Source organism: Protopterus annectens, chromosome 13.part0 (genome assembly GCF_019279795.1).
Source record: "Protopterus annectens isolate FY-2018-M chromosome 13.part0, PAN1.0, whole genome shotgun sequence".
In the NCBI taxonomy this organism is placed as follows: Eukaryota; Metazoa; Chordata; order Ceratodontiformes; family Protopteridae; genus Protopterus; species Protopterus annectens.
This window is the reverse complement of record NC_056747.1, coordinates 1,239,983,165-1,239,996,938: the sequence shown is the minus strand read 5'-3', so window position 1 is coordinate 1,239,996,938 and position 13,774 is coordinate 1,239,983,165. Positions and strand designations below refer to the sequence as shown.

Genomic DNA, 13,774 nt, shown 5'->3' with positions numbered 1-13,774 from the left:
AATTATTTTCCAGTTGTCTTAATGACTATAAAACAAAGCTAGCATAAGGCAAAACAGGTTATCCAGCATAATATATGGATGTGTGTGTGTGTTTATGTGCGTGTGTGTGTATATACATGCTCTCACATGTACACACATATGCATGTGTATATGCAGTCTTGCGTGTGTGAGGACACAAGAAAGCTTATGTAAACTCACAAACTAACCTGTCAGGCAGAAAATGAGAAAATGAAATAGAAAAAGAACACATTTAAATTAAAGGAGATGAAAAACAACAACAACAAAAAAAAACAGAGAATATGAGGAGCTGTTGCAATAAAAACAACATTACCATATACTGTAAGGCAAGAGAAAATAGGCAGCTATTTATATATTTATTTTGGTTGGTTGACTGGGTAAGTGAGCTGGTCCAAAGTCCCTTTTCAGTGATGATCCAAGCCCTTTAAGGTGAGAATACAGAAGATTCAGCTGTTGTGCAAAGTTATACAGGAATTTCAGTTGACAACAGAAATGAAAGCATAGGACAGAGTTGTCATACAAATACTTTAATTACAAAAGAATAGTGTACGAAATAGGGAACGTGTTCTTGCAGGAGATCTGTAACTATAAAAATGGCAATTCAAACCCACTTACAAGAATGAAGTGTAATTATTCTTAGCTCTGGCCTGCAGTGATTAGTTGGACTAGGGCAAAGTCCCCCTGAGGAAACATTTGCTAAAAAGTCATTTTCAATCCATTTCATGCATCTAGTAACAGAAACAAATATTTTGCAATTCTGTTTGATGGGTTGATTCACTGCCTTACGTCCAGCTTTTGGCAGGATAGCAGCAGATTCTCCCATAATTGGATAAAGCAGATACCACAAAATAAATAAAAGAATTTTCGAAGATGATTCCAGCCTAGCATTTAATGTGCAGAATGTGCAAGTGCCATTACTCCAGCTTATTGCAGTGTGTTACCTGGACTAGGTGTTCTTTAAAGCAGCACACACTACCATACATGCAGAAGAAAAATAAAGATGTGTAAAACACAGCACTAGCCTCCTGATATTGGGTGTGTGACTGTACAGAACTTTAACCCTATAAAAACTCTTTTCTACTTATCATAAAATATAACATGTCATGATCTACCTTTGGAAGCAATAAAGTCTGCCACAATTTAAGTCAATGGTAGTAAAATAAATGACCAGCTTACAGAAAACATTCCTAAAGTAAGCTGCAGGATACTGATGTTAATAAAGTCAATATCATGCCCACTATAAACATCTGCTATCATACTATTTTACAGCACAGTCACAATGCAACTACTGTCCATTTCCAACATGTACACTCAGTTATTCCCTCACATGCATGCTGATTGGCCAGCCCAACCAGCGGGCTCATTGTAAATCCCAGAATATACAAATGGAAAAAGGTCCGGTCACCCGGACGACTTTCCGTTTGCATATTCCAAAACTTTTTTTTTTCCAAGACAAAAATTAAAAAAAAAAAAACAAAAAAACTATAGTCTGTACTCCGGACATACCCAAGAGGCAGCATGGAGGAAATACAAAGAAAATCAGGTGTGCTATTTAAAACTAAAAACATGTACCGGATTTTCTTTGCATTTCCTCCAGTCTGTCTCTCCCTCCTACCCCTAAAGTAGCCCAAACTTTATTTTTAATAACAACAAATAAAGAAAAAGAAAACAAAAACGGAGCAATAGAGACTTTCTTTTCTCTGCTGTTCCCTTTTCAAAGCATTGATGTACTAGGTATGCTTGGGAACGCAAGTCCCATATGCGTGCTCCGTACATCAAAACAAGGCAGCAAGACACCACCAGCCGTGGAAGGACAGTATGGCGCCATTATACAAAGACATTATTTAAGAAAAGTAAGTATTTTTTTTCTTAAATAATGTCATTGTATAATAGCAATAACAGACTCTGTGGTTGTGGTATACTGAAATTTACCCACGGTTGGCTTTAATCACTCGGGCTTCGCCCTCGTGATGAAACCACATTAACCGTGGGTAAATCTTCAATATAACACAACACATTGTCAGTTATTGCTTAAGTAGTTTAGTGGTTATTGAATTAAACTTTAATAAAAATTATAGACATCATTCTTATTAAATTTGACTGCGGCCACATGGAGTCATTTGGACAATAAAGGGATAGGCTGTTGTGCTGTTTGTTTTGTTAAAAAAAAAGAAAAGAAAAAGAAAAAAGTTAGAAAGGTGTTTATAAATGCTGTAGAATCTCAGAGTGAGCTGTTTACTCCAGGCAGGAGATAACCTGGATCAAATAGGGGGAGAGCAGCTGGAACTATTCACTGCAACCAACCTAGCAGGCTTCTGCTTGGGCTAGATTACACAACTGAATCACAGATGAGAAAAGCCAGAGTAATAGAGTCTCTACTAAAAGAAATCAACGACATGGTAAGCAAGGACGAGTGTGTGGAAAAGGTGACTCAATCTGATGTCAGAACAGACCTAGTACAAGTGATGACTCCACTGTAAAGCTTTGTATGTGCAATGGAAAATCTCAGATTTAATCGCCCTTCCTCATGCACAGAACGCATTGCCACATAGAGTGTTAAGAAACATCAGAATAGATATCAAATAATAAAACGGTCTCTTAATGATGCCAGTTAGCATTATTCCAGCCATTTGTCAAACATGTAAAAATAAAGATGCTCACCAAATGAAGTTTGCATAGTTTGCAGCTACAGCTGTTCTGCAGGGTTTTCAAAAATTATCTTGTCACACACTGCTGTTATCACTGGCCAGCAAAAAAGTGCCCGGCTGGTCATTACTGTGCTGCTGGGTATGCAAGTACCCAAAAAAGCCCAAAGGCACCATAATTCAGAAGATGTCAATTACTAAGAATGCAATACTTCACAGTCTGTACAGAGCTTTACAAACTGCTCATTTGTTTCTACACAAAACTCTACAACTTGCAACAGCATGACTGGTGTGTCTGCCTTAGTTATTCCCTGAAGACATTTTTTGATGTTTGACCTCCAAGGCACCTTGGGATGACAACTGTACCTTTATATTTGCATCTTGCTGAATCCTTTTTATAATCCATACAAAGTGTCAAAGGAAGATTAACAGTTTACTTATGCAGTTAATGGGCATGTGTTATAGGATACACTTTTAAAATGTGACATGCAGGACTGCAACAAAGATCAAACAGATATGTACTCTATCATGAACTACATAATGCATGAAACAGTATAACAAAAATACGGTGTAAACCTCAGTAAATTTCATAGTGCCAAGTCCATAAACAATGTAATATATAAAAGATGCTGGTAAGTCTGAAAAATTCTCACCCGAGAAAGGCACATCCCTGAGTATTGTTGGACCCCACCCCCGCCACAAGGACAACCAGCCATCCTGAGCCACTGAAGACTGTATACACACACACAGTTCACGATACGTCAACTGTCGGGACTGCATCTTCGTACGGACCAACTCCAGAGGACTGATAACAGTCACTGAACCCACTGGAAAAGAGAGAAAGAGAATGCTTATGAAACAATCTAGTTTGTCACAATAAGCCTTCTTTTAATACATTTTTTGATTTAATCTATAGAGTTATAACAATTAAAATCTCAGCGGCTGCAGTTGCACTCAGTACCAGCAATTCTCTAAATCCATACCTCACTTCTTCACTCTACCCTCACGTAGTGGGGGCATAGGAAAAGGGCATCCAGTTTCTAATGTCCATTGACCTTATCTTGTTTGGGAATGGATGACAAATTGCTACCAAAACCATGATTTCTACGAGTATGCCAGCAGCAAACAGGCATCCTCTGCGATTTCCTTTTGCACTTCCACCACAGAAGCAGGTATGTGGCGATGACATAAGACTGGGTATGCACCGGTTCATATCAGCAATCCACTACCCATAACTAACTACTACTGCAATGTGCTGCACCCAAAGTCAAATCTAGGGACCAGCACCTTCCATCCTAGCCAAAACCCAAGCTACACAGCCAATCAACAATACTCAACCATAAATTATCATCAAAGAAAACTCTTGAGTGATCAGAGGGCACTGATGCACATGGACAGTTATGCTGCGAAACTTCAGACAAATCCAAGATCAGCCCAAGTCAAGTTGCAGACAACTAGTTCCAAACCTCAAAAAACAGCCACTCAAGAGTAATTAATTGTTCAAAGCTTTTGTTAAGAGATAAATATATGGGGGTATCAGCAACATAGCAGTGATATACCATACCACATTAGTTAGCAAGTCTTCTAACAGCAGTCATATACCATACTAATTAACGCATATGAAAGACGTGGAAAAAGTAAGAAAAACAATAAACTGAGGTATACAGCATGACAAAAATAAGAGAGCAATTTATATCAGAAAACACTCTCTGAAACCCTCTGAGTTACAGTTTAAATTACTAGATGTCTGAACACAAGAATTTACATAGAAACCCCAGGTACTCCAGTAGATAGAGAGGTAAAAGTGGATAAACAGACCCCCACCTTTTATCTATCACTTCCATAGGGGAAGGGGCATCTGTGCAATGTCCTCCAAAAAGTAGCTGGACATGTATGTATGTAAGTATGAAGAGCAACAGCTAACTGAACTGTCGTGATATGTATACAACCAACCTTTCCACACCTTACATTAGAAAAGGAAGGTTAGGCACATGTCTGCAATCTGGTCACTTAACAGGGTGCAAGAAGGTTTTGCACAGGAATCACCACAGACTCTCTAAAGAAGCTGTTATAAAGTGAAGCCCACACAGTACAACCAATGTACCCAAAAATCTACAATCAGCCTGCAGCAAATTTCATGGAATCAGAGTACAAACCAGAGGAGCTGTGTCACACATTTGAACAATCTTTGTGGCCAGCACTAAACAAAATAATTGAACTGCATCTGCAGCAGAAGAGGCTGCAAAGCCAGAAATCATGTTAACTTCCTTTTGCAGTTTTCCTGGACTTGTCTTGACAGAAGATGCCTTGTTTGAGGAACTGTAGTTTACCTACTCATGTAACTAAGATGAGTAAAGTTTAGTTTTGGAGATGTACCAGTCAATACACAGTTCACAGTCTGGACAGCTTGCCAGGTTGGATGCCAAACAAAATCTCATTCAGAAATGCTAACAGGAATTTTAAGACAGGCTGAATAAACCCTCCAGCCTAAGTCTATACTGCACAGACAAAGATTTCCTGCAGCATCATTTCAACATTCCTCCTAATCTTTTCAGACACAGGTACATCTTACCGTATCAGCTGTTCTACAAAATGACCCTTTCTGACATGTAACTCAAAACGCTGTGGTTAAGCACTCAAAAAAGACTAATAAACCAAGCAAAAGAGTGCTAAGGAAAAGCTGATACTCGAACGAGATATATATATATATATATATATATATATATATATATAATTATAATTCCTTTATTCAATCCACACCACGCAGAAAATACACTCCATAAACGCCTTTACACACCAAATTCGTGTTTTCGTCTCTACAGGAGGTACCACTGTGGTTACATCATATGTAATATTACTGGGGAAACAACGAGGATTGTAGAGGCCATGCGCCTTGTGTTGTATATTCCCTGCAGAACTTGCATTCTTTTTTGACGTGCTCACGAAGTAATCTGCCAGCAATTCCATGCTGCCCTGACATAATGTGGCCATCTGGCCTGTACTCTCAAATCCAGTCCCAGGAGCACCACTGTTCTATGCTAAGACTAGATTATGGGGAAGTTGAGAGATAGGGGTTGAGGTTCTGATTAAAAATGAGGGCAAAGAGGAGCACCCTCTCTACCCCTTTCTGGGAATCGTCCTGAAGGAGACATTCATTCAGGGAAGAGTAAATATAAATACCTCAGGTTAGGCAGAGAGGAAAAACTGATGACAGGCACTTGAAGTGGAAATGGTAGCCAAGACAAACAGTAAAGTAATCTAGTAGTGACAGCCCACATGGTTTAAACCTGAGAAAAAAAATCTGTGGTCCCTGTGAACGAGCTATTAAGACAGACATGCGTGAAACCACAATGACCATCAGAGTCTGTGGAAACAGGTGGGATAAGTGGGTATGTAGGGTTAGCAATTTGAATTTTAAATCACTTTTAAGAACTTGTTTGAATCTGATAAGCCAGAATGGCCCTCTGATGCCAATTTTCTGGACTCCAGAAACAGTCTGAAATAGAAGGCTGTGCTTTTCATCCTTTGATACCCCCTCTACAGCCTCTGGCTGTAGCAAGGGTTGCACTTTATATCTTGGATCCCTTGAAACGTCTGCGATCCCTTGGAACCTTGGTCTGAGTAGAATTATAATCTGTGCCTCTGGGAAACCACCTGCAATACTCATTTGTCCAATGTTATTTGTAGCCAATGTTTTGTAAACAATAGCAACCAGATGTCTATGTTTTGATGCTGTGATGGATCTGGAGAAGGGGTTTATGAAGTGAGACTTTGTTTAGGGGAGGGAAGGAATACATGCATTAGTCATGGCTGGTCTCTATCTAGGCTTCAGCCCCCAGGATTCACTCTATAGTCCTCTTACCATTCTTTCTTGTGTCCACTTTTTTCCATTTGTCTACTTAACTTTACATGAACAACTGTAGTAAGAGGAGCTTTTGACTGGGTATTCTCTGCCATGTCTTGGAAAAGGGGAGATTAATGAGCTTGTCTGACATATTCTGACAGGGGATGTACCATCAAGCCATGCATGTCCCTCCTAATTACTGACTCTATGACAGCAGCCCTGGAGGCTGCACCCACACTATTAAATGACACATTTGAAGGCATGTTTATCCATCCAAGTAATTGATGTGATAATTCAAAAATGTTTATCTTCAGAGTTATCAGAAATTTCCTCTGCTTCGTCCTTGAGCTGGCCAAGGAGCTCTGGTTAATATCTTATCTCATATAAATATGACAAACAGTATGCAAAGTTTATTTTAAAATGTCATACACGTCTTGGTAATGTCTTGGTAGAGGGCATTTGGTCAACATCACTTCCTCCAGTACTGTATTACATTTTCCCCTCAATCATTTTTGTTTTCCATAAACCCGATTTAATTTTAAAAACTTTAAAAAAAATGCTTCTCCCAGTGTTGATGTCAGGCAAATTTTACTTGAACTTCTCTTCATGATTTCACCCAAAGGATCGAGTGGGGGTGTTCATAGTCTTTAAAGGATGCACCACTAAATGTACACAGGGTGCCAGCCATTATAGTCCACGGATGAACCACCCACTCTCTCCATAGTGACATCACAGAGGAATATGGTAGAATGACATGGATGTGTTCTCAACAGAATGTTTCAAACCTTTTTTTTATGAAGAAACTCCTCACATAAACATTGGTATAATGGGGTAAATTGCATCATGACACCTGTGCTATAGAGTACCATAATATACATATAAGAACTAAGAGAACACTTTAAAGGTGGTACAATTTGTAAATATTTTTTTGCAGAAAGGCAAACATACCATTTTTATTACTGAAATGTAATGTCATCCCTTCTTTAGTTAGTATCATTAGGAAATATTGGATATTTAAGCCTAACATTATTTACAGAAAGGGTAAAGGGCTCTCAGATAGGTTTACTCACAGTTGCTAGGTTCAGACTTCAGTACAAGATAAGCGGCGACCCTTATGGCAGGTGTCTTGGTTGAGTTTGTATTTAATCATTTTCCTCAGTCAGTTGTATTAAATTTTGATGTCTAGGGTAACCTCACTTGTGATACACCTAGTGTAGTTTATGAAACCCCACAACTATATTATGTAAGTGAAATGAAAAAATAAGTTGCTTTATCACCTGAGGGACATTAGACATGCTAAAAAAGAAAAGTCTTCTTGACAAGCATCTTTATTTTTGTCAGAACAGTAGAAGTGAATTACTTTTCCACACATTTATTCTAAGTACCTCAAGTTTATTACTGTAGTTTCAGTACAGCAACTGTTATTATACAAGGTGAATACTTTTATTTTAAAAGTACAAGACTTATGCCTACTGGCTTAAATAATGCAGCTGAAAATATTTCAATAATTTTACTCTACTGCATTTTTGTTTAGTTTATGTTTTAAGAGGTTCTTCATTTGAATGCGTTTTATTCTCCCCTGAAGGCTTCTTAGGCACCAGGATTTGTGTAATTGCTTGCATGCATGCATCTCTCTATTTATTGTATTAATTTATTAATTGATTGACTCTTAACTATGTAAATGAACTATCCTATGTAGAGTGACACTTTTCAGCCAAGACATGGGGCATTATGGCAAAACATTATATAAATGACACATTTAATGTATAGATAAACAAAGTAAAATGATTTTTTTTTCATCATTTGTAGCTAGTAACAAACATGCTACAGCAAAATTGAATGTTCAACAAATACCAGCAAAGATATACAAGCAACATTAATATTTCTGAAGCCATTGACAGCATATCTAGAAGGCAGGCATTGCTGCAAAAACAGCAAAAGACTTTTTACAGCCATTTAAAGCACAACATAAATTACAGTGATCAAAGTATAGTAACCAGATACTGACATCAAGTTCCGAATTACAGCAGTAATATGGGCATAAAGTAAGAGGCTCATATATATATATATATATATATATATATATATATATATATATATATATATATATATATATATATATATATATATATATATATATGTGTGTGTGTGTGACTACATATGTGTGAATATGTATACGTGTGTGTGCTTACAGGTGTGTGTTTACAATGCGTGTCCGTGTGTGTTTATACATGTGTGCGCTTGTGTGTATTATTTATTTTAATTTGTTTACTTGGGTAGTACATTGATCACAACATATAGTGCATGCTGGCATCTGGGCTTACTGTTGCCCTTCCAGAGTAAATATAATAAAGGTAAAGCTTTTATTGTAGTGTTCCTGTATAAGGGTATCAAAGTTAATAGAGCTACAGGGTTTGCATCAACTACTACTTTCTGAAGCATAAGTAGAGAGACCTCAGTATCTGGCACTATAGACTATTCCTCAGTGACGTACCAGAAGTTTTGCAAAGGCCAAGTAAAAAAAATAAATAAATAGAGACAAAATCAGGGACGTACCAGAAAAAAAACAGACAGATATTTTGTGCAGCATTTAGTTAATGTTTTTCTCCACACAGCAGTTCAGCTAAGAGTCTGTGTGAGGCATGGCAGCACTACTGGCAAACCACTCAGCTTCTGGGCTCAAAAGTCAGGAACAAAATCAACAATGATTAAGGAACAGAGCCCAGAAAAAGGGACAGATTTTAAACATTAATGTTCCAGAAAATCAAACATTTTACAGGGGGCAAATTATGACACAAAACAATCACTGGGAGTCTTAGTTTATAAATAGCTAAAGGAGTTACTGAGAGTCTCTGTTTATAAATAGTTAAAGGAGTTACTGAATATTCATAAGCAACTATTTCCCCACAGTATGCACAAATACATTACTTCAAGCAGGTGACCTGTCAAGTAACATTAACGTATGCATGGTGTAGTGGATTTGCACATCAAATCACATTAGGAATGCTCAAATAGGCATGAACTGAAAAAGAGAAAATAATGTTCTACACTTGCACCATTTGAACCACTCCTGGGAAGGACCCTGAAATGATAGGGATGCGAGAACTCTGCTGTCTGTGACACTGTGAGTTGCAAAGAGACTGAAGAAATACACATAAAGGACCTGAACATTAAAATCCTCAAGTTGGAAGAGGAAGGCATCTCAAAGAGCATGGTAACCTCAAGGGCTTCCCAAGCTTCTACCTCATGACTGACATTTTGCTTTTTTACTTGTTAATTTGGCAAGCCCACTGAATAAAGGGTTCCCCTTTTCAGAGGCAACCCAGGAATACTGCCTGATTAAGTGACTTGCTTAGAATCACACAATCAGCAAATGGAGGCAGAGGTAATCAAACCCTTGAATACAAGAAGTGGCTCATTAACAGCTCAGAACCTTAATCCACTATCTTAACTGACAGACAAGTACACAGACACAAGGACCAAGATTGCATTGTCCTCTCCCTTGGTAACTACATTTAACGCACTGCACTCTGATGCCAGCAAAGGGGAATTTAAGTTCAGGAGGACATACTAAGTTCTAATGGCAGGGCAGCCTCTAGAAGGGCACTGTCAAGAGTCCTACAAACAGGACACCAAAGCTGGGAGTCTCAAAAAATGCTACACTGCATCTGGTGCCCTCAGACTTAGGAAGCCTTCTGGGGATTGAATTAACTTTCCCTACCTCATAGTTTCATACTAAGCAAGCAGCCTGGGTGACCATAAAGGCTAGCAATGCAACCCACATAGTTTAGTAGGTAGATTTACTGCATCACTCAGTGAGGGGGGCATACTACTTACACAAAGAGTAAACTTATGGGTAAATAATTTATAAATGGGCAAAGCCACACCATTTGAACCGTGGAACCTTTTGACCTATATAAAATCTCTACCACTGAGCTATACCCCCTCCTATTCAGGGGTACATCTCCACTATATATATCTTTTCTTGGGTAGGATGTCTGTGACAGCTGCCTGAAGACATGGCAGACTGATGGTACAAGGCCTCAAGACTTACCGTGTCCACGTAGTTCTGGAGAGGAAGAAAATGCATATGTTTTTTTCTATTTACCTCCTACAACTTTACAGTTTGAATGGTCAACACTACTGTAAACCCCCATAACAAAAGAAGACTACCCGAGACAAAGTCAGTGCTGTAGACCCGTTCACAAAATACATTAACAGTCTGTCCATACATTCTGTAAACCAAGTATCTCTCGGACACTTACCACAGTTTACATACTTAACAGGAAAGGATTAGAACTGGAAAAGTTTGCAGTTTCCTGATAAGATCATGCATTAAACCAGCTACAGCACCAATTGTTCCAGTTTCATTTTGTTTTCCAGTCACAAAGAAAAGTTTTAAACACTTTGCTCTGGTTTCACAAAGCAGTAATAACATAACTGTATACATATAATGTAAAATGTGCATTGCTTTGGTTGGTGTGGTAACTGCACAAGCAGTGTCACCATACATGTAATAGCAATGGAAGAATTAAGTAAAAGATGGTGATGTTTTAAACTGTGTATTCTGCTACGTTTTCCCATTATCTAGCTCCACATATTTTAAAGTAACATTTCATTAAGTATGCTAGCAAAACAAAACAATGAACAAATTACGTAAGGCTACCATGTGTTCCTTCTCATTAGCCCGGTTTCTCATGACTGAAAAACCGAAGCCCCTTAACTGCAGCAGTACTTTACTTGCCTTGAGGAGGTGTCTAATTTAAGCTCTACCCAAGTCAGCAGGTTAGAAACAATGCCATGCCATGTGATGACATCTATTAATGGGCAGCATGCTTTTACATGTGTTGTATAAGCCTGTTAAACAAATTGTTAATGGACTTAACTAGCACTTAAGTTATGCAAACAACAAAGCAAAGTGAACAAAAACCTATTAGCCAAGACAGGCTAGCTTCCACTGGTACTCTGAAATGCTTTCATTTATATATTTAATTTTAATGCAATAAAGAAAGATTAGGAGATTTGCTGCATGACCGCATGACACTACCTTGCTGTTGAAAAACAAAATGGGAGAAAAGGGTCTTTTAGTCTGAGACAGGAAAGAGATTTTTTTTTAAGATAATGAACACTTGGCTGAATTTTGAGTGTGCACTGCTCTCCTTTTAATGTCCAGCTATACAAACTATAAATCAAATGACAGTCTCCTAAAAATTCTAGAAGCATCTTAATTAGTGTTAATGGCATATCAAGATTATCATTTTGATTACCAAGGTAAGCTCTTCTGTTGAGTGGGTATGACGTTTAGGGTTAAGTTTCATTTCTGACTCATTTAAGGACAGCTAAATTCTTACTCTTACTCAAGATGCAGAATTGCATCCTCTGTCACATGTCCTCCCATGTCAGATCTTACGTATTACACATTGCATGGCTAGATAAAGAAATGGGTTTATCCAAATTAATGGTGATAACATTGCTGGTAAACTAACATTGCCACCAACATTACATGAGCAAATGTGCATATGTATGTTTGATACTTAATAAATGGAATATCTATAATGCAGTGCATGTGCACAACCCTTGTATTACAGCTACTTCACTTGTACTACAATAAACTGCCCAGTTTTTTCTCAGCAGCTGCCTTTTTGCCCTCACTCCCTTTTAACCCACACATAGATACCATGCATGGGTCAGGGTGAGAACAGCACAGTCGGTATGGAAATTTGGCATTTACAAAACAAGATGAATGGACCTGGAACAGATGTATCCATACAGTGCCCGCAGTAATGAGGACTCCTAAGTAAAATCTTGTGACACCCACTTAGTGGTCACTATCATTATGTTAGGTTGCCGAATGACACCTGCAGCTCTGCTGCTAACAGCTTACTGTTGTCATTATTTTGGGTTCCATACCTTCTAATGCTATATCCAATTTCCTGTATGGCACTGGGTCACAAGCCTTACTGAAATTTAAATACAGTTAAATTATTTGGTTCCCTCTTCAGTCTCGCTCTGATGATCAAGTCACATGACTGGATAAATTAGACTAGCAGCACATCTACCTAACAATGCCATAATTTCACTCATCTGCAAGACAGTTAACCATTCAGGAGTACAGCAGCCCATTCTGTAGGCTTTTTTTCCAAGGGGTGGATATAATAGACCATCAGTGCTGTAAACTGTCAAGTCCCTCCTAGATTCACCCTTGTACAAGGGGAGTGTTGTTCTTCATTTTCTGTGGTACCACTTAAGTTTGTAAGGAGAGACTGAACAGCTAAGCTGCTGATTAACCACAGGCTACCATCACCACCTTTAGCAACTTAGGAGGTGGCTCATGTGGTCCCAAAACATCCTTGTATTAATGCTCGATTATTTAGAGTTACCGTTGCATCTATCCATTTAATGTAATTTACATCCATCATGCATTTCCATACCACTGCTCACCCTCCAGCATGTACATCACAACAGAGGCAACAAGTGCTTCTTCCTACAATCTAGTGGGAGTCTGTCTGGGTTTTGCAAAACAGTTGATTCCATTCTGCCCACCCCTTACTCCTTAGGCAAATACCTTCTGTTGAGCTGCTTTGGTCCAATATACAACTCTGGCAGTTTCATTCTGATATCTTTATGTGCCTTTTTCTCAACCAATTCCCCTACCCTGCACTTGCCTGGTTCACAAAATACACATTTCATACTTCTGTTATGTTATCTTCTTCATATACACCTTTCCTTATCTTCTTAGTCTGAACAGCTTGTCTATTCTTCCACTACTTTCTTTTTTGTCTTAAAATAATACATCAGGATGATTTTTTTTTGTAATCTAACCCAAAGATGTGTAGCATCGGCAAGGACTGGCTACATGGCTGTGCGGAATGCTAATGAGACATTCTGGGAGAAGAGGCATATGCTTATTAGCCATGTACTCTCTCCCTGGAAACATCCTAAGGAAGCCATAGTACATTGCCAAGCAATTCATAGGTTCATAGGTGTGTACTAGTCTAATGGCCCTGCAGCCTTTACAAGCCTAGCCCATAGAAGTGCCCTGGCACTGTGCCGCCCAATGTTAGCTCCCAGTGCCTCTATCAAGTACAGCCACTGGAGTGATCCCTGGGGTGAACTTTCTATTTCCCATCCACTCATCAAGATTCCTACTGAAGAGGGCCAGTGAGGTGCTCTGCTTGACATGTATGGAAAGTCTATTCCAGAGCATGGGCAGTCTCTGGGTTATAAGTCTATCCCTCCAGCATGTTCTGTTGATTGTGGTAATGAG

The 13,774-nt window shown here is 38.6% G+C and overlaps 1 protein-coding gene across 5 annotated transcripts in view; it reads right to left on the bottom strand.

Moving 5' to 3' along the window:
• LOC122788226 (solute carrier family 25 member 39-like) overlaps nucleotides 1–13,774 on the bottom strand; it is a 389,064-nt gene that overhangs the window by 120,027 nt on the left and 255,263 nt on the right. For all 5 annotated transcript variants that reach the window (XM_044055249.1, XM_044055252.1, XM_044055251.1 and 2 more), the window contains one exon: nucleotides 3,317–3,490. In XM_044055249.1, the coding sequence (XP_043911184.1) occupies nucleotides 3,317–3,490 (174 nt within the window). The remainder of the gene's footprint in view (nucleotides 1–3,316; nucleotides 3,491–13,774) is intronic.